The sequence below is a fragment of the Panthera uncia genome, chromosome B1 (genome assembly GCF_023721935.1).
Source record: "Panthera uncia isolate 11264 chromosome B1, Puncia_PCG_1.0, whole genome shotgun sequence".
Classification (NCBI taxonomy): Eukaryota; Metazoa; Chordata; class Mammalia; order Carnivora; family Felidae; genus Panthera; species Panthera uncia.
In genome coordinates, this window is record NC_064811.1 from 39,462,655 (window position 1) to 39,489,775 (window position 27,121).

At 38.5% G+C, this 27,121-nt stretch overlaps 1 protein-coding gene across 1 annotated transcript in view; it reads left to right on the forward strand.

The window, feature by feature from the left end:
* NIPAL1 (NIPA like domain containing 1) overlaps positions 1 to 26,873 on the forward strand; it is a 28,465-nt gene extending 1,592 nt beyond the window's left edge. Inside the window, exons 2-6 of the mRNA XM_049632027.1 lie at positions 9,761 to 10,048; positions 13,363 to 13,419; positions 21,582 to 21,672; positions 23,194 to 23,354; positions 23,878 to 26,873. Of these exons, the coding sequence (XP_049487984.1) occupies positions 9,761 to 10,048; positions 13,363 to 13,419; positions 21,582 to 21,672; positions 23,194 to 23,354; positions 23,878 to 24,497 (1,217 nt within the window). The 3' untranslated portion in view covers positions 24,498 to 26,873. The remainder of the gene's footprint in view (positions 1 to 9,760; positions 10,049 to 13,362; positions 13,420 to 21,581; positions 21,673 to 23,193; positions 23,355 to 23,877) is intronic.
* The last annotated feature ends 248 nt before the right edge of the window (positions 26,874 to 27,121 follow it).

The window sequence follows — 27,121 nt, forward strand, 5'->3', positions numbered from 1 at the left end:
CTCCTTGAGTCTTCATCAATAAATTGGGAATAATTCATACAGTTTACAGTTGTGAGATTACATAGGAAACACACAGTTCAGGGCCTGAAATGGAGTAGAGTCTCAATTTTTCATTCATTCATTTAGTCAGTCAGTCATCCAAATAACAAAAGTCCCATGTGCCAGGCACTGACCTAGGTGCTGGTATGAAGGGATTCACAAGACAGTCTAGTGCTAGACTCTAGTTATTTTTTTATGTGTTTATTTATTTATTGTTATTATATGAAATTTATTGTCAAATTAGTTTCCATACAACACCCAGTGCTCATCCCAAAAGATGCCCTCTTCAGTACCCATCACCTACTCTATCCTCCCTCCCACCCCCCATCAACCTTCAGTTTGTTCTCAGTTTTTAAGCCTAGACTCTAGTTAAAGCCTTGCATGCAGCTTACTGTGTACAAGGCTGATACTATGCAAGAAACAAATGAATAAAAAAGGACATTACAAGAGTGGTAAGTGTCATGGATAATGTCTTGAGAGAGTAGGGGGTGTTTAGATTGGGGACTCAGGGAAGACCCCTTAGAAAAAGTTGTATTTGAGCTGAGGCCTGAATGACAAAGAGTCCATCATGAGATCTGAGGTTAGAATATTCCATTTGGACTTCCATGAAGAAAAAGTTGACCCCATGTCTTGGTTTTGACTCTTAAAACCATAGACGCTTCAAAAAACCTTCTAAGCCAAAATTTTCTATAAATAATAAGTAAGTAAGTAAGTACATAAGTAAATAAATAATACATATGAAGGTTTTTTTTTTATATTTAGGTTTTTGATATTATGTCACATATTCCACAGATCTCAATTTCAGTCCAACAGCCAATAGGGGCTTATTACTATGAAAATATGACACCATGAAAATAGAATGTAAGAAATATACCTGTCACCTATGAAGCACCAACTGCATGAAGATTGTGTACCATGGGACTGTAGAAGGTGATAAAGGAAACAAAGGACAGAAAGACTGGGCTGTAAGGAGGACAAATCATATATTCCAGGGCCTCTGCTTGAGAATTCTGAGCTGGTTTGGCAGTAGGGACAATAAGCTGGAGATAGAGAGGACCCAATGGTTTTCAAAGTTTTTACCAAGTGGACCACTTTTCCAGGGTGCAGCCGGCTAGCAGAATAAAAAAATGACATAGATGGTTTTTAGGGCTAATTCAGTTTGTCATGGTTCTGAGAAGAAGAAATTAAGGAACTGTATTCTTTGAGGACTGGCTGTATCTCTCTTGTACTGATTAGGATATGTCCCGTATTCGTGTATATAATCTCAAATTTTCAAAACAGGTTTGCATAAAGATGTATCAGTTTATCTTCACGCATAATTAAATTCTATGAATTTTATTACGTAGTCATTTTCTCCTTTTTACAGATACAGAAACCAAGGCCCAGCCAATTGAATAATGTTTCATAATTAGCGATCAAACCAGGCACAAAATTATTTGGGCCTTTGTTTTTCTGCAGGTGCCCGACCCCATTTTCTGGCTCTGTTGGATGCAGTGGTATTCATTTTAATGATTCTGAAATCTTACTCTAAAAAAACTCTATGTTATAAACATTTCTCAAAATTTCACCAAGTGGGGGCGCCTGGGTGTGTCAGTTGGTTAAGCATCCAACTTTGGCTCAGGTCATGATCTCATGGTCCATGAATTCAAGCCCCACGTCGGGCTTTGTGCTGACAGCTGGGAGCCTGGAGCCTGCTTCAGATTCTGTGTCTCCCTCTCTCTGCCCCTCCCCCACTCACACACTGTCTCTCTCTCTCTCTCTCTCTCTCAAAAATAAACATTTAAACAATTTTTCACAGTGGCTGCACCTGTTTGCATTCCCACCAACAGTACATAAGGGTTTCTTTTTCTCCACATCCTCACCAACACCTGTTGTTGCTTATGTTGTTGATTTTAGCCATTCTGACAGTTCTGATATCTCATTGTAGTTTTAATTTGCATTTCCCTGATGGTAAGTGATAATGAACATCTTTTCATGTATCTGTTGATGATCTGTGTATCTTCTTTGGAGAAGTATCTGTTCATGTCTTCTGCCTGTTTTTTAATTGGATTATTTGTTTGGGGAGTGTTGAGTTTTATAAGTTCTTTATATATTTTGGATACTAGCCCTTAATCAGATATGTCATTGCAAATATCATCCCTCATTCTGTAGGTTGTTCTTTTTTAATGTTTATTTATTTATTTTGAAAGAGAGAGCGTGCATGCTCATGCTGAGTGAGGGAGGGATAGTGAGAGGGAGGGAGAGAGGGAAAGAGAGAGAGAGAATCCCAAGCAGGCTCCATGCTCAGTGTGGAACTCAATGTGGGGCTCCATCTCAGGAGCATGAGATCATGACCTGAGCCTAAATCAAGAGTCAGTTGCTTCAATGACTGAGCCACCCAGGTGCCCTTCTGTAGGTTATCTTTTAGTTTTTTTGACTGTTTATTTTGCTGTGCAGATTTTTATTTTAATGAAGTCCCAATAGTTTATTTTTGCTTTTCTTTCCCTTGCCTCAGAAGACATATCTAGAAAGAACTTTCTATGACCAATGTCAAAGAAGTTACTACTTGTGTTCTTTTCTAAGATTTTTATGGTTTCACAGCTCACATTTGGGGTTTTAATCCATTTTGAATTTATTTTTGTGTATGGGTAAGAAAGTGATCCAGTTTTCCCAACACCATTTGTTGAAGAGACAGTCTTTTTCCCATCGCATATTTTTCCGGGTTTGTCAAAAACTAATTAACTATATAATTGTGCATTTATTTCTGGGTTTCTATTCTGTTCTATTGACTATGTGTCTGTTTTTGTGCCAGCACCATACTGTTTTGATCACTATAACTTTGCAGTATAACTTGAAGTCCAGAACTGTGATACCTCTAGCTTTGCTTTGCTTTGCTTTGCTTTGCTTTTTCAAGGTTACTTTGGCTATTTGGGGTCTTTTGTGGTTCCATACAAATTTTAGGATTGTTCTAGTTCTTAAAAAATGGTGTTGGTATTTTGATAGAGATTGCATTAAATGTGTAGGGTGCTTTGGGTAGGATTGACATTTTAACAATCTTTGTTCTTCTAATCCACGAGCATGCAATGTCTTTCCATTTCTTTGTGTCCTTTTAAATTTCTTTCATCAGTGTTTTACAGTTTTCAGAGTACAGATCTTTCCCCTCTTTGCTTAGGTTTATTCCTGGCATCTTACTATTTTGGTACAATTGTAAATGGGATTCTTTTCTTGATTTCTCTTTTTGCTGCTTCATTATTGGTGTGTAGAAATACAACAGATTTCTGTATGTTGATTTTGTATCCTACGACCTCACTGAATGAATTTGATTATCAGTTCTAGTAGTTTCTTTGGTAGAGTCTTTGGAGCTTTCTATATACAGTATCATGTCATCTGCAAATAGTGAAAGTTTTACTTCTTCCTTACCAATTTGGATGCCTTTTGTTTCCTTTTGCTGTCTGATATAAATGTACCTTATTGCAATATTGTCCTTTAAGTTCCTTTCCTACATCTTCATTCTTTAATAAGCCTTTTTTTAATTTCTGGAGGATTTTATCTTTAGTGCTTTAGTAACTTTAGTAATATACAGATTGTAAGGTGTGAAAAGAGCAGCGGGTTATGTAGGAGATTTGATGGACAACAGTCCTCCTACAGTACTTGGCTTCCAAACACACCGATGGTGGTAAGATCTCGGTTAATTTTTTTTCTTTCATCAAGAGTGTCTTCTCAATTTTACTTTGGTTAATTGAAATCATGGTCTTCGTACCCAGCCTTAATGGAGTTTATATGTAGATATATTACTATGACTTGCTTTCCATATCTGCACAAAATAATTTCTCATTCTTATTCTGTGCCAAATTTTCTCTAAATTATTTCTCATTCCTATTCTGCTCCCCTTGTTCCTGTCTGATAGTTCTCTCTCACTAAAGTTGTCAGTCAGCTTCAGGGGAACAGAGACCTGTTCACCTGTTTTGTTGATCACTATCTCCCCTGTTCTTAGAGCAGGGCCTGGAACACAGGAATTGCTTAATAAGAATTTGCAAAGTGTTGAATAAATGAATACCTAACATAATGCCTTGCATGGTAGGTGTTCAACAATTATTTTGTTGAGTAAATAGAAAGCGGTGCCTGGATGGCTCAGTCGGTTGAGCATCCCACTCTTGATTTTTTATTCAGGTCATGATTTCATGGTTCATGAGTTTGAGCCCTGCGTCAATCTCCACACCAACAGTGTGGAGTCTGCTTGTGATTCTCTGTCTCCCTCTCTCTCTGCCCCTCCCCTGCTTGCTCACTCGCTCTCTCAAAAATAAATAACATTAAACAAAAAAAGAAATAATTTTTAAAAAAGAAATAGATACATGAATTTACAAGGCTGTTATAAAGCCATAATGAAACTGTGAGAAGAAGTTTGTTTCATGGGCAGTAAGGTGATATGATGGAAAGTGAGAAGTTTCTTTAGAGTGGGTAGGCAGGAAGGCCTTTCTAAGGAAGTCCCATTTTCAAGTAAGAGCTCAATGAGGAGTAGTTAGCTTGCCAGCCACTACCCAGGCTAAGGCACACGTCACAAAGCTTTAAGGTGAGAAGGAATTTAGTTTATGAAAGAAACAGGACCAAAAAAAAAAATTGCAGGGAATGTGGTTGGAGAGATAACAGGAGGCAGCATCCTGTACGCCCTGGTAGACTATGGTGGGGATTTTGGAGAAAGGAAGCCATTGTAGAATTTTACAGGGAGAATGACAAGTTTGGACCTACTAATCTAAAGACTCATTTCACCTGATGTTGCCCCCTACCACACTTTCACCTCATCTCTTGCCATCTCCCTTCCGTCATCCCAGTCAGCCTCAAGCGCATCACTGCCTCAAGATTGCTGTTGCATTTATACATAGCAGAGAGGTTTGTCCACTTCATTAAAAAAAAATTCCTTTATGCTAATTTTACTGCTTTCCATGGAACTCAACATATGTAGTTATTAGTTTACTTGTTTGTTTCCCCTCATTAGAATAAACATGAGAGCAGGAATTCTATGTTATTCATCATTGTATCCCCAGCTTCTAGAAAATGCCTCACGGACAGTAGATACTCAATAACTGTTGAATTAATGATTGAAAAGACAGCTAGTGTTATTTCAGAGAATGAATGAGAGAGAGAGATGCAATATAATGTCAGAGCATGTAAAGCTTTTAAAGAGTCCAGGATGAGAAGTTTAGATTTTGTTATAATAACAATGAAAAGTCATGGGGTGGGGGAGGGAAATTAAGCAGAGGAATGACATAATCTGATTCACACTGGCTGATATTTGGAGAATAAATTGTAGGGAATATAAAGAGATTCATTTATTTATTTATTTTTGTATGCTAATAGGAATAGACAAGTGTATCAGTCAGCTATTGCTATGTAATATATAGCCCCAAACTCAACGGCTGAAAACAACAATCATATACTCTTGCCAATGTGTCTGTAGATCAGCTGATGGTTGATTGAACTAACCTGTGTTCACTTGGGTGTCTCTGCATCAGGCTACATGTCCGTGCAGGCTTGGCTCCTTCCTGTGGGATGAACTTAGATCTGCTCCATGTATTTTCATTCTGGGGCTCAGGCTGAAGGGGCAGCCGCTCCTTAGGGAAGCTCTATTCCTGACCAATACAGAGGTTAAAAGAGAGTAAACCTAAGCACATAAGTGCATTTGAATCCTGTCTTCATATCACCTCTGCTGTTGTCCCATTGACCACCAACTCACTTTCAGCCTGACCTCAGGGGAAGAATGCTCTGCCCACATCAGGAGGTATGAGGGAGTAAATATTTGCTGAATAATAAGCCAAACTAACACATAATATAGATGGTGAGACAATGATTTCCTCAAACTGGAAATATCTTGTAGTGATTAAAAATGCAGTTTTACGCAATCACTGACTTCTTAGGAACCAACTTCCTACTGTATGTAATAAACTGGACAATTTTAATTATTACTCTCCATAGGCAAATTGTACCTGAAAAAAATTATTCAAAGTATTTCATCTTTGTATAAACATTAATAACTTTCAACTGGCTTTATTTTTACTTTATGTTTTTACTTTTCTGAAATAAGAATACTGGCCTGGAAATTGGCCAGCCAAATACTTGGCTGTGATTTAGGCAATTACATGGCTTTGGCAAGTCACTTAATAATCTTGGCATCGGTTTCTTTAAAATGTCTTTCAACTCCAAGTGTCTGTGAATTTAAAGCTGGTGTATCAGCAACATTTATGAGCCACTGGGATTGTAAGTAAATTACTCTGGGAACAAAGATAGCTTATGATCAAATCACAAATCATAGAAGGCATCTTCAGAATCATTGAGTGAAACTCCCTCATTTTAGAGATGAGGAAATTGAAGTCAAGAGTGAATACTTAACTTGTCCATGTTTATAGATAGCAACAGAGCTCAAGGTGAGGAAAGGTATACAATCCTACAGACAATTTAACTTTGTTTTTAAATTTTTAAGTTGTATGTGTATAAGTGAACTTTCACACTTGTACATAGAACATACATATCAAGTTCAACAATATGAAACTGCTATTTTCATGGGGTCAAAAATTGTCAGATATCATTAATTATATGTTTCAACATAACTAAGAATGTTAGCAGTACTCTTTGGAGAGCAAAAATGTTGTACATTACCCAAATGTCCACCAACTGTAAAATAGAAAAATTGTGAGATAATCATACAATGAAATTCAGTACAACTAGGCAAAAACAAACCCTAAAGCCAGGTGCACCAACACTGATAAATCTCAAAAACAAGCAAGTCCCCAAAGAACCTACTGTATGACTATATTTTATAAGGTGCAAGAAGTAAAACTAAATAATTTATTTTTTAAAGATATAGTCATATAAGGGAAATCTTTTTTTTTTTTTTTTTTTGGTAAAGAATAGGGATCTTTTGCAGGAAGTCAGAGATAATGATAGAGATAATGTTTTATTTCTTAAATTGGGTGGTTGACACATTGATGCATATTGAATTATTTTTCTTTATAACTGACACATATTTTCTAAATATTAATTACTCAATATTTACACAAATTAATAATAACAGTACCAAAGAATTAGTGCATGCTCCCTGCTTGTAGGAGTATGAATTGGTTCCATCATTTTAGAGGGTATTATAGTGTCTATTAAAATAAAATATAACGATGGGTGCCTGGGTGGCTCAGTTGATTAAACATCTGACTTTGGCTCAGGTCATGATTCCTCAGTTCGGTTTGTAGGTTCCAGCCCGATGTTGCTGCTCTGTGCTGACAGCTCAGAGCCTGGAGTCTGCTTCAGATTCTGTGTCTCCCTCTCTTTCTGTCCCTCCCCCGCTTGCACACGTGTGCTCTCTCTCTCTCTCTCTCTCTCTCACTCCCTCTCACTCTCAAAAATAAACATTTAAAAAATAAAATATAATGAACGTAATAGATTTTCTCTGTGTTGAATAAAGTTTAGATTAAACTTACTTTGTTTACTAGAATCTTCAGAAGCCAACTCAGATATCTGATCCCTCTGAAATACTCCACAGGCTCTCTGCCCACACATTGTACTTCACCCATCTGTCTCCTTCTGCCCTACACCACCACACCCACCAACCCACCCTTCACCCCCCCACTTCCTCCTTCAGTCACATCTGATGTAGGCTCCTCTCATCAACATGCACTCAAAACATAAAGCCATTTCTCGAAGGTCAGAAACTAGACAAGATTTTTATTATTGTTCCTGCCATAAAACTTGCACATTAATATCTACTGTTCACAATAAGAACTTACAAAATACAACAAAGATTATTTGCTTTCCCTTATTGCCTTCTGCCCCCACACCCCCCTAAAATGTCGGAAACATTTTGCTGTGTCAACAGCTTAGAAAGAATATTGTTTCACTGGAATGAGACCTGCCCACACTGTTTTCCCAGATGAAGTTTTGGAATGGTTATGTTAATTACATAGTAAGTAACACCACTGCAGCCATGGAATTCACTGGAAAGTCAAGTCAGATGTTTCCTCTCTCAGGAATTAATGGAATGGAAACTCTTACTATGAAAATCATTTTCTATTCTTGAGGTTTAGATGAGATGAACAGTGACTGGAACAAGATTGCTAAGGGCTAGCTTGTTTGAAAATTTGTAGCAATTCTTATTAAAACAACCTGCCTGAAAATTCCTCAATGTTATAGACTATACCTATAGCCATAGAATTCTTCTTAGAATATTTAGCAATTTTGACTTAGAATTTATGCTGTATCTTTGAAACAGTTTATTCATTTTCAAATGATAAGAAATAAGTGAAATAATAATCATGAAAGGCTTGAATTCAATTATTTTACCTTTTTAAGGCCTGAATTTTATAGTTGTTTCTTAACTTTGTAAGTGGTAAATTCAGATAACTGCATAATGTCAAAGAGGCATTAATACAGTTACCAAAGTTTTATCCCTAAGACACCATTTGGTCAAACTGTTTTGCCTTCTTAAGATTTCTGAGATGTAAAAAAAAAAAAAAAAAAAAAAAAATTGAGATGTAAAACTAATTTTTTTCATTGAACTCTAATATTTTAGTTGATTCATTTAGCTTTGCCTTCTTTGTTATAATGGAAAAAATATGCTTTTTAAAGACAAAAATGAAACTAACATAATACTGTATGTTAACGATACTTAAAATAAAATAAAAATAAAAGGAAAAAAGTTAGAAGAGAGTCAGAAAATCTAGTCACAATGTCACTTTGTTCGCAGCTAGCTTTTCAAGTGGAGAACAGATTAAAAGTTTTTTACAGGGGCAGCTGGGTGGCTCAGACGGTTGGCTGTCCTACTTTGGCTCATGAGTTGGATCCCTACATTGGGCCCTCTGCTGTCAGCCTGGAGCCTGCTTGGGATCCTCTGTCCCCTGTCTCTCCACCCCACCCTCACTCATGTGCAGGTGCTTTCTGTCTCTCTCTCTCAAAAACAATCATTTAAAAATAAATAAAAAATAAATAAAAGTTTCTTACATTGTCTATCGTGGGTTCATTTGTGTTTTTGCGTTTAGCTTTCAAATTCCAAGGCACTTCTAATACTGGGTCTGGCTCAGTAGATTTACATGTTTATTTGAATCCCATTCTAAGAAAAGCTTACTGAGGTTTAATTCATTTTTTTATTAGATTCTATTTAATTTAGGAGAAGGGAGAGGAGTAGACCTGAAAAATCATTCTCTTCAGGGAAAGTAGTACAGAACCCTAAACCCACTTTTAAATACGTTTTCTGAAAGGCACAGTTCACACCCCACAGAATGGGTTAGCTGCATTTCCTATAACATTCTGACCGATGGATTCCCCTGCCCGTCCCTATGCCCAGGCATCATAAACACTGCTCTCCAGGAGCCATGCTGATCATGAGGAGTGAGGTGCGTGTGGGGGACAGTGATGGATTAATGAGCGCAAGTCATGTTGCTGTTTTGCTAGAACGAAGAACCAAGCAAGTGTTGTCCAGATTCTCCAATTTATAAGATGAAGTCACACTTTCAGGTGAAATCTCTCATTTTTAAATGATGACAACTAAGCAATTTCAAAACATTTTTAAGAACCTGTGTGAGTCAAACGGAACGTGTCCACAGGACTAGGAACCACCTCCCGGAGACTTCCCTTCATGCAGTAAGAAACAGGGTTTCAGTACCATCCACTTGGGTTTCTCTCTCTTTTTACAGAAAAGGGGTAAACATTAATGTATCTCCCTTTTGTGTTTGTTGACATTTCCTTCTTTCCTTTTTTCCAGGCTACATGCTATCTCTCGTCTGTGCAAACTCCTCCCAGGCCTGGTGTGAGATCACAAATGTGTCACGACTGCTGGCTTCTCCTGTCCTCTACAGGGACCTGAATTCCAGCTACAGGGACCTGAATTCCAGCATAAGCAACTTGATCATTTCTGCAAATGTAGAAAACAGATACAGTCTGTATGTAGGCCTAATGCTGGCAGTAAGTTCCAGTATTTTTATTGGCTCCAGCTTCATACTGAAAAAGAAGGGCCTCTTGCAACTGGCAAAGAAGGGCATTACCAGAGCTGGTAAGAAACGGATGCAACTAGAGAATTCAAGTTTCTGCAGAAATAATCCTATTGTAAGACCTTAGTGCTACAGCAGTAATATTTTACTGTCTCTATCTTATTCCCTGTCTCTATGCTTAGCAAATCTCCTCTGTGGTGTCCAGGATTGAGCCTGCTGTGTCTCCTTCAGGGTAAAACTAAAATTCTTGTTTCCAGAGGTTGAGAGTGTGGAATGAATTCTTCTTTCATAGCTGTTGTGTGTGATTTCAGTGTTCAAGGTCAGATGCTGCTTTCCTGCTTAACACATGTCAGTGGCTTTTCTTTGCACTCAGAATAAAATCCAGACACCTTTCCACAGTCTTTGACCTCCTGCGTAAACTGGCCCTTGCAGACTCTGCAGCTTTATCTTCCGCTACTGTCCCTATCCCTTACTTTTCTCTGGTTCCTGGAATAGACCAAGTTCTTTGCCACCTCAAGGTCTTTTCCTTTTGCACGGAACACTCTTCTCCCTGCTTTTCATTTGGCTGACTCATCCTTCGGACTTCAGCTTAAATATCATCACCTTCCCTGGTCTTCCTCTCTGGGAGATGTCCCTTACCACCTTCATCCCACCCTGTTACTCTCTATCATTGCCCTAAGGGTTTCTTTCATTGTACCTAAAAAATCTGTCACTGTACATTTAATGTTTATTTACTTGTTTATTGATAGTAGATTCACAAGAGCAGGAACCTTCCCTAGCATAGTGTTTGACACCCAATAAGTATTTGTTAAATCAGTAAATGGATAGCAGAATTAGGTTGCTGTTACTATAGTGATATTTCACATGCTAAGTAACTTAGCTTGACTACCCTCCATTAACCATGAATTTCTATTCTTATCAAGAATATCATAGAAGAGCTAAATAATATTCTAAGGTTCATATGGAAAAATGACTACAAATTGCACAAATAAGTTCATAAAAGTACTATTGGAGATTTGCACCATCAGAAATAAAACATACTATAATGCTATAGTAATTAAAACAGTTTGGTACTGGCACTAAAAAAGATAGACAAAAAAATGAAAGATAATTGAAAACTTATAAAGGGACCCAAGTACGTATAACAATTTAATACATGATTTTTTAAAGTGGCATTTCAATTCACTGGAGAAAGGATGACTTATTCAATCAAAAGTGTTAATGGGGCACCTGGAAGGCTCAGTAGATTAAGCATACGACTCACGACTCATGACGACGTCATGATCTCACGGTTAGTGAGACTGAGCCCCGCATCAGGCGCTGCACTGACAGCATGCAGAGCCTGCTTGGGATTCTCTCTCTCCCTCTCTTTTTGCCCTACCCCAGCTTGCATGAGAGTGGATGCATGCACTCTCTCCCTCTCTCTCAAAATAAATAAACATTTTTTTAAAAGTGTTGAGACAATCGGCAAAAATTAGAGGAGAAAAATGTAAGAGTTTTACTTCATACTATTCAGCTATTTAAAATGAAATGATTTTTTTCAAAAAACCTAAAAGAAGGTCTTTCTAACCATACAGGTAAAGGAAGAAGCTATTCTATATGAAAGAAGAGATTACCTAAATTGATTTTTTAAAAAATCCTACATGGAAACACCTTAACTGAAACTAAAAACCAAATGACATGGGGGGGGGGGCATGTTTCCAAAATATATGACAGACGAAGGATATTAAGATCCATAATATATAAAGAGTGACTATAGGTGATAAGAAAAAGATTAGTACCCTAAGGTAAAATAGGCAAAGTACATAAATAAGAAACTCACAAAACAAGAAATGCAAGTGGTCAATAAACAGATAGAAGTAAATATTATTTCACTAGTACCCAAAGAGACACCAACTATATAACAATGAGCTCCTGGGTTGTTGTCTACCATTTTAACAAGATTTTGTTTTTTCGTTAAAAGGCCTTATGCTGGTAAGGGAATTTGGAAAATAAATAGTCCTCCCAAACATTGCTGGAGGCAGCATATATGGGTACAAACTTTCCTAAGAGAAATTTGGTAAAGCTTAAAAATGTTAATGTCTTAGGGGCGCCTGGGTGGCGCAGTCGGTTAAGCGTCCGACTTCAGCCAGGTCACGATCTCGCGGTCCGTGAGTTCGAGCCCCGCGTCAGGCTCTGGGCTGATGGCTCGGAGCCTGGAGCCTGTTTCCGATTCTGTGTCTCCCTCTCTCTCTGCCCCTCCCCCGTTCATGCTCTGTCTCTCTCTGTCCCAAAAATAAAATAAAAAACGTTGGAAAAAAAAAAAATTAAAAAAAAAATGTTAATGTCTTAAAACCTAATAATTTCACTTCTGGACATGTAGCCTAAGAAGTGAACAAGAATGACACCTATAGTTACATAACAGGATATTTATTTAAAGGTTTTATGTAATGAGAACAAAACTAGAAACTCGGTGTGTGTGTGTGTGTGTGTGTGTGTGTGTAGTTGCACACAGGTTAAGTAAATAATGATATGCCAGATTTTGAAGTAATATTAAGCTGTTAAATAAGGACATGAGAAAAATATTTGCAATATATTATTAAGTTTTTTAAAGATAGATTATGAAATCATATTGTAATATTCCAGTTTAATCACTTGCACATTTTATAAGAAGAAAATCCTAAATAAATAAACTACCTTGCAAGATAATCTTCACAGCTAATATACTCTGTTTCATTTAATTGCAACAAAATCAGGTCAAAGACACAGGATTAAGTATGTTGAATTGGTGAGAAAATTCCATTTTCTATAGCAAACATAGCAATGACTTTAGGTCACAGATTATAGTAAAGAAAAGATAACTCTTTGAATATCTCAGGAAAGCTTTTTATCCTTTTCAGTAAACTAGAGAGAAACTCAGTTCCATGATGCCAAGGTGAAGAATAAGGAGAGTCCTACTGGCTAATACTTGTTCTCTGATTGACTATCCAAAGTCTCAAAAGCTTGTATGTTAACCATCTTCTTCCCTTCTAGGTCCTCATTAGGTACTGATGTAATTTACAATATACAGTTTCTGTCTTTAATTTTAACTGTGGGTGAAGCAAAGTATTTAGAGTCTATGTCCACATCTCTGGCAGGCATAAATACACTAAACATAATGATTAAATAAGATTTTCTTGCAAATGTAAAAACTTACTTTCTATAAAAATCAAAAGTGACATAATCAAAAGCAATAGAAGATCTTTAGAAGTGACCAATAAGCTAAAGACTAGCTATGCTGAGTTGGCCTTACATCTTGCCTCTTCCAACCATTTTCCATTACTTTTCCCAGCAGTCAGTTCTTTTGAACTTCTTCCTCCAGTTCCGAACTAAATTTTAATTGTTCTTATTTTCTTAGGACAAGGTGGACATTCTTACCTCAAGGAATGGCTCTGGTGGGCAGGATTACTCTCAAGTAAGTCCTTACTGCTGAGAATAGTGCATGCTTGTAAAATGATAAATAAATTACATGGGATTGCTCAAAAATGATTAGTTTATCTTCTTGGTAAGGATGGCATAAAAGTCTAGAAATTTTCGTGTGGGTATAATATATTGTCTTACATACAAAGTAAGTCATATATATTTAGAATTAATTTTTCCTCTTCTCTCCCTGCACCCCCATGTTCTCAATACTGTCATAGAAAAAAGTTAACATCTGAACTACTATATTTTATCACAAGCTTCCCCTTCTGTTATATTTTATTCCCCAGAATAATTGAGGAAAATGCCTTCTTCCCACATTTCCCTGCTCCTAATTCAAATCTGTGACTGTTCTAGCTGCATGTTGACTAACGAATGGCCGCATTTTCCTGGTCAGGCCCAAAACATGGGCAAATTAAAGTCCCCTCTGGGTGCTAAGCATGGAAGGAATGGAAAGAAGATGAAGGCTGTCAGCACTCCCCTCCCCCCAGACTTACTCTGAGAACTACATGAGACTGTTGGATGGGAGAGCACCTTGTAGATGCTCATATGCTGTGCAAATAGAAGGCAGTGTTCATGCTCACAGACACGTTTGCAGATTTCTATCTCCTCCCCTAACCCCTCTGAAATCCCAACCCTAAAACTTCCAAAGATAGGAGCTCATAAACTGTAGTTTCATACCTCCTGCTCGTCATCTCCCTCTGCAGAAAGAAGCCTTAAACTTCCATTTATTAGACCTGGACCGAGAAGATAGCAGTGTAGGAGGATGGTGGGCTCACTGCGTCCTGCTGATCATTTAGATTCCACCCACATCTGCCTAAATAACCCAGAAAACCACCAGACTAGCAGAACGGACTCTCTGGAGCCAAGCGTAGACAAGAGGCCCACGGGAGAGGGTAGGAAGGGTGGAGAGGCAGTGCATGCTACACGGACTGGTGGGGGGGGGCGGGGAGGGGACGGAGGGGCGGCCCGCCCGGCAAGGCAGAGCCCCCAAAGTCTGGCTTGCAAAGGCGGAAGGGCCGGACTCCATGAGTTCTGACAGCCAGCAGGACTTAACATGTGGAATGTTAAAAGTGAACAGCTCTGCCCTCGGAGAGCAGCGAGGGCGAGAGGACATCGGGAAAGAGAGTTATTGAGCCCCAGAAGACAGAGCTCAGCTCAGTGGAGAACAAAGGCACTGGCAAGCACCATCTCTCTCTCTCCCATCCCCCAGCCGAAATCCCAAAGGGAACCAGTTTCTGTCACTGAACTTGCTTGCACTGCGCAAACACCCAACGCTGTGCTTCTGTGGATCCATCCCTCTGACAGGTCTGCCTCCCTCCTGGTGCTGCAGGGCCCCTCCTACAGGGGACCACCAACAGCAAAGCGAGCTAAGCCTTCCCCTCCCGCCCCTGTGCACCTTGCAGATCCATCCCAGCTAATACGCCAGATCCCATCAAAGCATCACCACAAGCCTGGCAGTGTGCAAGTAGCCCAGACGGGGGCCACACCATCCACAGTGAGTCCTGACCCTGGGAGAGGGGAAAATAAGGTACACACCAGTCTGACTGTGGCCCCAGCAGTGGGCGGGGGACGGACATCAGGTCTGACTGCAGACCCGCCCACCAACATAAGTTACTCCAGACAGCACAGGGAAAGTGCCCTGCAGTTCTGCGCCACCCAAGGGACTATCCAAAATGAGGAAATGAAAGAATTCTCAAAAGAAACTCCAGGAAGTAGCAACAGCTAATGAATCAATCAAAAACGATTTAAGCAATATAACGGAACAAGAATTTAGAATAATAGTCATAAAATTAATCGCTGGGCTTGAAAAAAAGTATAGAGGACAGCAGAGAATCTATTGCTACAGAGATCAAGGGACTAAGAAATAGTCAGGAGGAGCTAAAAAATGCTATAAATGAGGTGCAAAATAAAATGGAGGCAACCACAGCTCAGATTGAAGAGGCAGAGGAGAGAATAGGTGAATTAGAAGATAAAGTTATGGAAAAAAAAGGAAGCTGAGAAAAAGAGAGATAAAAAAATCCAGGAGTATGAGGGGAGAATTAGAGAACTAAGTGATGTAATCAAACGGAACAACATCCGTATAATAGAAATTCCAGAAGAGCTGAAGAGAGAGAAAAAGGGGCTGAAGGTGTACTTGAACAAATCATAGCTGAGAACTTCCCTGATATGGGGAAGGAGAAAGGCATTGAAATCCAAGAGACACAGAGAACTCAATTCAGACGTACCTTGAATCAATCTTCTGCACGACATATCATAGTGAAACTGGAAAAATACAAGGATAAAGAGAGAATTCTGAAAGCAGCTAGGGATAAACATGCTCTAACATATAAAGGGAGACCAATAAGACTATCTACTACTACTACTACCTATCTACTGAAACTTGGCAGGCCAGAAAGGAATGGCAGGAAATCTTCAATGTGATAAACAGAAAAAAAATATGCAGCCAAGAATCCTTTACCCAGCAAGTCTGTCATTCAGCATAGGAGAGATAAAGGTCTTCCCAAACAAACAAAAACTGAAGGAATTCATCACCACTAAACCAGCCCTACAAGAGATACTAAGGGGGACTCTGTGAGTGAAATGTTCCAAGGACCACAAAGTACCAGAGACACCACTACAAGCATGAAACTCACAGACATCACAATGACTCCAAACCCATATCTTTCTGTAATAACACTGAATGTAAATGGACTAAATGCTCCAACCAAAAGACATAGAGTATCAGAATGGATAAAAAAAAACAAGACCCATCTATTTGCTGTCTACAAGAGACTCATTTTAGACCTGAGGACACCTTCAGATTGAAAGTGAGGAGAAGGAGAACTATCTATCATGCTACTGGAAGTCAGAAGAAAGCTGGAGTAGCCATACTTATATCAGACAAGCTAGACTTTAAATTAAAGGCTGTAACAAGAGATGAAGAAGGGCATTATATAATAATCACAGGGTCTATCCATCAGGAAGAGCTAACAATTATAAATGTCTATGTGCTGAATATGGGAGCCCCCAAATATATAAAACAATTACTCACAAACATAAGCAACCTTATTGATAAGAATGTGGTAATTGCAGGGGCTTTAATACTCCAGTGACAACAATGGATAGATCATCTAGACACAGGATCAATAAAGAAACAAGGGCCCTGAATGATACATTGGATCAGATGGACTTGACAGATATATTTAGAACTCTGCATCCCAAAGCAACAGAATATACTTTCTTCTCGAATGCACATGAAACATTCTCCAATATAGATCACATACTGGGTCACAAAACAGCCCTTCATAAGTATAAAAGAACTGAGATCATACCATGCACACTTTCAGACCACAATGCTACGAAGCTTGAAATCAACCACAGGAAAAAGTCTGGAAAACCTCCAAAAGCATGGAGGTTAAAGAACACCCTACTAAAGAATGAGTGGGTCAACCAGGCATTTGGAGAAGAAATTTAAAAATATATGGAAACAAATGAAAATGAAAATACAACAATCCAAATGCTTTGGGATGCAGCGAAGGCAGTCCTGAGAGGAAAATACATTGCAATCCAGGCCTATCTCAAGAAACAAGAAAAATCCCAAATACAAAATCTAGCAGCACACCTAAAGGAAATAGAAGCAGAACAGCAAAGACAGCCTAAACCCAGCAGAAGAAGAGAAATAATAAAGATCAGAGCAGAAATAAAGAATATAGAATCTAAAAAAAACTGTAGAGCAGATCAACGAAACCAAGAGTTGGTGTTTTGAAAAAATAAACAAAATTGATAAACCTCTAGCCAGGCTTCTCAAAAAGAAAAGGGAGATGACCCATATAGATAAAATCATGAATCAAAATGGAATTATTAAAACCAATCCCTCAGAAATACAAGCAATTATCAGGGAATACTATGAAAAATTATATGCCAACAAACTGGACAACCTGGAAGAAATGGACAAATTCCTAAACACCCACATACTTACAAAACTCAAACAGGAAGAAATAGAAAACTTGAACAGACCCATAACCAGCGAAGAAATTGAATCGGTTATCAAAAATCTCCCAACAAATAAGAGTCCAGGATCAGACAGCTTCCCAGGGGAATTCTACCAGACATTTAAAGCAGAGATAATACCTATCCTTCTCAAGCTGTTCCAAAAAAATAGAATGGGAAGGAAAACTTCCAGACTCATTCTATGAAGCCAGCATTACTTTGATTCCTAAACCAGACAGAGACCCAGCACAAAAAAAGAGAACTACAGGCCCATATCCCTGATGAATATAGATGCAAAACTTCTCAATAAGATACTAGCAAATCGAATTCAACAGCATATAAAAATAATTATTCACCATGATCAAATGGGATTCATTCCTGGGCTGCAGGGCTGTTTCAACATTTGCAAATCAATCAATGTGATACATCACATTAATAAAAGAGAAGATAAGAACCATATGATCCTGTCAATCGATGCAGAAAAATCATTTGACAAAATTCAGCATCCTTTCTTAATAAAAAACCCTCGAGAAAGTCAGAATAGAAGAAACATACTTAAACATCATAAAAGCCATTTATGAAAAGCCCACAGCTAATATCATCCTCAATGGGGAAAAACTGAGAGGTTTCTCCCTGAGATCAGGAACACGACAGGGATGTCCACTCTCACCGCTGTTGTTTAACATAGTGTTGGAAGTTCTAGCATCAGCAGTCAGACAACAAAAGGAAATCAAGGCATCAAAATTGGCAGCGATGAAATCACGCTTTCACTTTATGCAGGTGACATGATATTATACATGGAAAATCCGATAGACTCCACCAAAAGTCTGCTAGAACTGATACATGAATTCAGCAAAGCTGCAGGATACAAAATCAATGTACAGAAATCAGTTGCATTCTTATACACTAACGATGAAGCAACAGAAAGACAAATAAAGAAACTGATCCCATTCACAATTATACCAAGAAGCATAAAATACCTAGGAATAAACCTAACCAAAGATGTAAAAGATCTGTATGCTGAAAACTATAGAAAGCTTATGAAGGAAATTAAAGACGACACAACGAAATGGAAAAGCATTCCATGCTCATGGATTCAAGAATAAATATTGTTAAAATGTCAATACTACCCAAAAAAATCTACACATTCAATGAAATCCCAATCAAAATTGCAGTATTCTTCTCAAAGCTAGAACAAGCAATCCTAAAATTTGTATGGAACCACAAAAGGCCCCAAATAGCGAAAGTAATTTTGAAGACAACCAAAGTGGGAGGCATCACAATCCCAGTCTTTAGCCTCTACTACATAGCTATAATCATCAAGACAGCATGGTATTGGCACAAAAACAGACACATAGACCAATGGAATAGAATAGAAACCCCAGAATTAGACCCACAAAAGTATGGCCAACTAATCTTTGACAAAGCAGGAAAGAATATCCAATGGAAAAAAGACAGTCTCTAACAAATGGTGCTGGGAGAGCTGGACAGCAGCATGCAGAAGAATGAAACTAGACCACTTTCTTACACCATTTACAAAAATAAACTCAAAAATGGATAAAGGACCTGAACGTGAGACAGGAAACCATCAAAACCCTAGAGGAGAAAGCAGGAAAACCATCAAAACCCTCTCTGACCTCAGCAACAGCAATTTCTTACTTGACACATACACAAAGGCAAGGGAATTAAAAGCAAAAATGAACTACTGGGACCTCATCAAGATAAAAATCTTCTGCACTGCAAAGGAAACAATCAACAAAACTAGAAGGCAACCAACGGAATGGGAAAAGATATTTGCAAATGACATATTGGACAAAGGGCTAGTATCCAAGATCTATAAAGAGCTCACCAAACTCCACACCCCAAAAACAAATAATCCAGGGAAGAAATGGGCAGAAATCATGAATAGATACTTCTCTAAAGAAAACATCCAGATGGCCAACAGGCACATGAAAAGATGCTGAACGTTGCTCCTCATCAGGGAAATACAAATCAAAACCACACTCAGATACCACCTCATGCCAGTCAGAGTGGCTAAAATGAACAAATCAGGAGACTACAGATGCTGGCGAGGATGTGGAGAAGCAGGAACCCTCTTGCACTGTTGGTGGGAATGCAAACTGGTGCAGCCACTCTGGAAAACAGTGTGGAGGTTCCTCAAAAAATTAAAAATAGACCTACCCTATGACCCAGCAATAGCACTGCTAGGAATTTACCCAAGGGATACAGGAGTACTGATGCATAGGGGCACTTGTACCCCAGTGTTTATAGCAGCACTCTCAACAATAGCCAAATTATGGAAAGAGCCTAAATGTCCATTAACTGATGAATGGATAAAGAAATTGTGGTTTATATACACAATGGAGTACTACGTGGCAATGAGAATGAATGATATGTGGCCTTTTGTAGCAATGTGGATGGAACTGGAGAGTGTTATGCTAAGTGAAATAAGTCATACAGAAAGAGACAGATACCATATGTTTTCACTCTTATGTGGATCCTGAGAAACTTAACAGAAGACCGTGGAGGAGGGGAAAAAAAAAAAAAAAGAGGTTAGAGAGGGAAGGAGGCAAAAAATAAGAGACTCTTAAAAACTGAGAATAAACTGATGGGTATTGAGGAGGGTACCTGTTGGGATGAGCACTGGGTGTTGTATGGAATCCAATTTGACAATAAATTTCATATTAAAAACAAAAAAACAAAAAAACTTCCATTTATTTTCCAATACCAACCAACACATTTCAGTACTTGTGTGGGCCTCCTATGCAAAGGAATTGGATAACTTTCCTTTAGTGTTAGAATCTAAAAAGATGATAAATAAAAACCATTTAAATGTGTCTATAGCCCTTTCAGTTCTGTTTTCTTACTTCATTTGAACAAAAGTTGACCAGGACATACTGGGGAGACTTCAGAGATTTGGATTCTTTTTTTCTCCTTCTCTCTCTCTCCTACTTGTGTCTCCCCACCCCTCTACCCACACAGTAGGATGAAAATATAAGGAGAATGTTATGTGGCTACATTTACAATTTTATTCTCATCATGTACAAAGTTCATGCTAGTTTTGAAGAGAGAAAAGCAGATGTCTACAACATTAGAGATTTTATCTATTGACAACCATACAGCATTTCAATTATGAAATTAATATTTTCCTGGAAAGCTGTCTATAAGAGATACAAATATAAATAATATCAAGTATTCAAGAAAGCTTAATTTTTGAAGAAAACTGCCATGCCTCTTCCTAGAAGAGCAGTCTCCTAATTTATCTGTTCTGGAATTTTCTATGTGTTTTATGATAGTTTCCCTAAAGCTGAGTACTCCTGAAGTTTTGGCTGGGGTGGAGAGGGGGAAGGCCGGGGACATAGCAGCCAGATGGACAAATAAAAAGTATTCTGGTGTCTTTTATCTGTTCCAGAAGCTCTGTCTACAATGTAAGTGTTTTCTTGGCTTAGTTTGCCCTTGTGAAATACTGGCTTCTGTTGGCAAATGTTCACATGTGACCCATAAGAATAATCTGGCTCCCAGACAAGAGTGTAGTTCTTAGAGGGATTTCCCCTCACTATAGAAATGATTTCACAGAGATCTAGAGTTCCTCAGATGAGAGAAAGATTGCAGGAGCACATCCTTATGACTTTAAAACAGCCCTCTGGATCTCCTCGAGCTTCTAAGATCCTGTTAAAGTGTTTTTGGATCTTGTGCAACTCAGACACCCCTGGCTACCTGGGCCTGTGGTAGGCATTTCTGGCTATCCCCTGCCCGGTCAGTAGATCTCTGCAAAGCACTCTAATTTGCCACATTGCTTTTTGTTCATTTGCGTAACAGTAGGTATTGTTAAACAAATAGAAAAATTCTTTGCTTAGGTTAAAGCTACCTCTAATTAGATTTTATCAGAGTGACCGAATATGTTCTTGGTAGTGACGTAACTAAAATCCCTATTGGAAGTCGCTTAAAATGTGTATTCATCTGTTACCACTTTTTGCACTGAGTTCATATCACCAGGTATTTACAGTTTATCTGCATCCCTTAATACCAATCCTCCCCCCAACCTCCATTAAAAAAGTTAAATTGTTCCTTTTAGGTAGATCTGTCAGTACCCTTGGCATAGAAGTCTACCATTTTGTTTGTGTCCTTGGTTTGTCTCTTCTGACAAGTCCATCTCTCATATGAATACTACGGCTTGCTTTCCAGTGGGAGCCGGAGAAGCGGCGAATTTTGCAGCTTATGCTTTTGCACCGGCCACCTTGGTCACCCCGCTGGGTGCTCTGAGTGTGCTCGTAAGGTATGTGAGAAATGAGCTTGGCTTCTGTAGAGATGTCAGTAGCATGATGAGCTTAAACCACAAGAAATATATTGCTAGGCATATCTCAAAACAAAATATCCCGCAACTAATTTGAGAAGACACAATCCAGCGCAATAGAAATGAGAAATAAATTATGTTATTGTTGTTATTTAGAAAAATATGAGAGGGGGCCCAATTTCTTGCTAACATAAAATAATCACGTGTTATGTTTGTGACATTCACAATGTCACAGTGATTCAGTGAAGCCTAGGGGATTTTTTTCTCTCTCTCACCTGAACACATTGCCACGGCCCTTTTAGTCCTTTCTGTTGTCGTAGTGGTTAATGACCACAATTATCAGAGGGTCTAAAAGCAGAGTGTTTGGGTTAAACTTCAACTCTCACTTAAAGTCTTACATTATTTGCAGGATGGTTATGTTTGGAGACCTCTGAGTTTCTTTTAGTAATGGAAACGGGTAATTTTCATGTTCCTAGAATGTCCATCTCATTTTTCTGAGTTGGTCTTTATCATGATCCCAGATGAATGTGCTCAACGGGCACGTGAACTCTTACAGTTAAGCCACAGTTTTGTTGCGCTTGTCTGTTCCTTTTATCTATCCACCTCTAGTCGAAAGCTTACGGCTAGGCCTACCCATTTCTTTTCACCTTCTTTGTAGGACTGTTGTGAGAAGTAAATGAGTCAGTACACAGAGAGCACTAGAACACTGTCTGTGCAAGGAGCGGTAATCAGTAGTAGCAGCAGTGTTTTGGCTGAGGCTGCAGTCCTCACGAGTGGCCACATGACCACGACTCTAAGAAGGCACCGAGTAACGGTGCCACGGTCTTGCGTGCAAATTGGTGCAGGTACAACCCTGATGGGAGTGCCAGGGCGTCAAGGGAAGGCTGGTGTGCAGGAATCACAACAGACCTGCTGGTGGAGCATCGGGATCCACTGTGTGGTGTCTGTGGTGAGGCTGACAGGACTTCCGGAGGCCATGACAACCAAAGCAGTGGGACTATTGGATAAGTGGAAGTATCAGGGCGGTAGCAGCCGGTAGGGAAATATTTCAATATTTTGACAACCCATATGGTTGTACTTGTGCATACTAGCCAAACGTCAGCCCTGAGCAGAGTGATTCTTCTTTAGGCATGTATCTGTCTTTGAAGCTTTCGTGAGCACAGATCTCCTAAATGTATCGAGCCAGTATGATGTAAAAGATCTTCTATGTTGTTTGGCATTATAGGAGAAGATGGGGAAATTGAAAATGACTTCTCATAGGAAGATTACACGGATATAGAATGTCCCTGAAAACTCTTCAGGTACAAAAGCAATTAAGCAGATTTGACTGACCATCATTTCTGAGTTTTAAAATTAATCAGGTTTTTCAGCGTCATGTAGCATATTGAGATCAGTTGATTGGTGACTGGGATACAGGGTGCAACATACCACAGTGTGACCTCTGAGCTGCTATGGGATCAAAAGCTAATTGAACGAGTGATTTTGTTTTTCTTCTCCTAACAGTGCGATATTGTCTTCCTATTTTTTAAATGAGCAACTGAACATTCATGGCAAAATAGGCTGCATATTAAGTATATTGGGGTCAACTGTGATGGTTATCCATGCCCCACAAGAAGAGGAAGTCACTTCTTTGCATGAAATGGAAATGAAATTGAGAGACCCAGGTCTGTGATTCAACCAAAAGAAACTCTTACTCAGAGATTCGGTTCCATTTTCTCTCCTCATCAAGTGAATTTGGGATAATACTGTAAAAGGCTGCAAGCCTCATGGTGGGTTGTGAGATACTGTAAGGTTTGACTGTATTACAAGTCTTCTGTAAAGGTGACACAACTTATTGTTCTGTCCATGCTTCCTCTCTATACCTGAAAGGAGGAGATGGGGATAGGAGAGGCAAAAGGCATATATTCCAACCCCAATTTTGGCTACTTTCCCCCTCTGAAAATAAAAAGTCAGTCAGACAATAGCTGCCATGCCCCATAGTGTTAGCTATGAAATTCAAAAGATATGTTTGTCATAGTCCATTGTAAAATATTGAGAGCCATGCAGTAAAATGTTGTTTTGGTTTTGTTATTTTAATCTTGCTTCCCTTTCTGAAACACCTATGCTCCTACACTCCTAACAAGCTTTCATAAAGATATGATCCTATCAGCATTTTCTGAATTCTAATTCTTTTTTTCTTCCAAACAGGATTTATTTCCTTTGCTGTGATCATAACTGTGATCTCGTTGGTGCTGATTTTGATCGTGGCTCCCAGGAAGGGACAGACCAATATATTGGTCTACATTTCAATCTGTTCATTGATTGGAGCATTTTCAGTTTCTTCTGTCAAGGGCCTGGGAATTGCCATTAAGGAACTATTGGAATGGAAGCCGGTTTATAAGCACCCACTGGTCTTTGTTTTGTTAGGTGTACTCGTGCTTTCGGTGACGACACAGATTAACTATCTCAACAAGGCACTGGACACCTTTAACACATCTCTTGTGACTCCCATTTATTATGTGTTCTTCACGTCCATGGTAGTAACTTGCTCCGCCATCTTATTCCAAGAATGGTATGGCATGAAAGCTGGAGATATCATCGGGACCCTGAGTGGGTTCTTCACCATCATCAATGGCATCTTTCTTCTACATGCTTTTAAAAACACTGACATTACCTGGAATGACCTGACATCCACCACACAGAAAGAAGTCCTCTCGCTGAATGGCAGTGAAGACAAATACGTCTTACTGGAGCACACAGAATATTCAACCCCAGGATACAATGATGACATTACTTTGTTTAGCAGGATTGACGATCAAAGTCTCTAGAAACCCCAAACTTTAGCCAATGTAAGACACTTGGAGAGGACAAGAAATACCTAATTCTTAGAAGAACTATTAGGAAAGCTGACGTTTTTAAAGTTCTAACTAATAGTTTAGATGTGAGCCTCCCCCCACCCCCCCAAAAAGCCTCGATTTTAGCCATCAAATTTGAAAACCAAGGTTTGGATCCTCCTCCAGAGGACTTCCAGTGTTTTTCATTTCTACAAACTTGAAACATTCCCTGAGCACAAAAGAAGTTCAAGAGTTACATGGGTCTCTGAGTTACTCTTCTGGTCGCAATATATTTGGCTGTGCCAGGTGGCTCTTCATTTCTTTGGCTGCTGTTCGTAGTAATTCATAGATAAACTTAGCTATGTGCTGATAAGCAGAACATCAGCCATCATTCTCTGATGAGTCATCGTTTCAAATTATTAAAACTGAGACGCGAGATCACTGATGCTCCCCCCGCCCCTTCCATACCTTCTTTCTTTCTAAACTAGATGAAGAGGGGAATGCGGAAGAAAAAATAGGCCTGCTTTGGAAATCCGCTCCTTGGTGGGTTAGAATGCACAAGACACAGTCCGTGAAGAGCTTATGAATTGTAATTTATTAGCAGATCATAAAAACTTACTACCAATTCAAAAGGGGAGAATAGAGGAAGGAGAGAAATACTTAAGTGAAACAGTGTTTTCTCTTTTCACAAAAACAAATGCAAACGATTCGTTTCAAGGGTTCTTTTAACTCAAACCTGAACAACGTGAGACAAAATTGAGTTTCTGGAGAAGACCAAATGATTTAAGCTTTGGAGTTCCTTATATTCATGTTGTCCCTTTCTCTTACTATTATCCCAAAGGTCATTTTCCCTGTTGACATAGAGACTTTTGTAAAGTCTATAAATGTAAATTGGCACATTATTTTAATATTATATTGTACACTTAGGTTTTTCTCAACTGTCTGATTCCCAAAGGGTAGGCTTTTGGAAACAACTAGAAAAATCTTTGTAAAAACCTGAATGAGTTATCGTAATTATTCCCTTGAAATTTGGCACTTTCATCCTTATCAAGAAAATTATAATTAGTTACTAATCTTTACAAAAATATACATATCCTACCACAATAAGTGGCAGACTGTCTTTTTCTGTTGAATTTCATCCTGACCATGTTTTCCATACATTTTGTTGACAAGTGTTTTGGGAGACTAGGAAAGGAAGTTAACTTCCTAGAAAACAAAATATTAAGACCTCAGGGACTACTACAGGAAAATACCTTTTGCTTATTAAAACTTACACCCAATTTTCCTGTCTCTAAGCACACAGCAGGAACAACATTTTTGGTAGCCTTTAATGTATATGGACAGGTATCTTATCACTCATTGATTTCATGGGAAAGAAATTACCTATTTCTAGACTAAACTTATTTCCATCCAAAACAAAACAAAAATCCTAACTAAAAAGTTACGATATTAGAGGGGGGAAAAAAAAGAACAAAAACCCTTCAGGTTGATTGGATTTTTCTGTTCCAACAGAATGTTTCATTTGTTCGTAATCTAGGTCAAGTCTACTCTGGGTCATAATGATAAGTTCTATTATTTAGAATTCTATTAGACGGACTTCAGCATTTCCCAGTTCTATTAGCTATGACTAATGTTCCCAGGAATGTCCAGAGAGGACTGCGAAGTTGTAAAGGGCCGTCACCTTCTCTTCAGCACTTTTCAGTGTTGAGTGCAACTCAGTGCGTTCTGATTTTTGAAAACTGATAATCCATGGAAGACACATGGGTTGATACCTCAGATCAAGTACGTGTTTACTCTGTTGATTGCTGTTTCACTTTAAATGTAGATCAGATGTATAAGCTATGAACAGAAGTTCGCAGGAAAAGTATTTTCTGAAAAGGTCGTGTTTAAAAATTGTAAAAATTCTTTTAAAGTTTTTTCCCCCCTGTTGAAAAACTGTATTGGTTTCTCTAGGACACTTTCTTAGTGAGGAAATGAAAGACATCCACCCCGAGGCTATGGTGGTTCTCTGCTCTAGTGAAATTCAGTGTCAGGTATTTCTTAATGCCACCTGTTACAAAGCTTTGCCCTTGGTGTATTGTGCCCAGGCTAAAGATTTTTGGAACACAAGAACTCACGTGGATCTTGGATTGGAAAATGAACTGGTATTGCACATACACCCAGGAGAAAGGCTGAGAAAGATTTAATAAGTTGAAGTGTGTTGAGAACCATTGAAATATTTTAAAAACTCTTAAATAATCCCTGGTGGGCACTTGCATCAAAAAACTAAAATGTTATTGCCAATCTAAAACTAAGAATAATTTTTCCCAAATAGGAAGATATTGTCTAAGAAGGAATAAAATGCTGGAAGCCTATATTCAGACTATGTTAGTCTTGACTGGTAGTTTCATGTATGTATATATCTTCATATTTATACTTTATCTCACATAGATATCTTAAGATTAATTATATAACTATCGGCACATGGGTCATTAAGGATTACAGAGCTGTCTTCATGCAGCCAAATTGAAAGCTTTCCATAATTCTGAAAATGTAATAGTTTCATTTTATTTTTTGACTCCTAATTTTATTCTTAGGCAATGGTTAGTGACTTTTAGTTCAGATTGCAGAATGTTCAT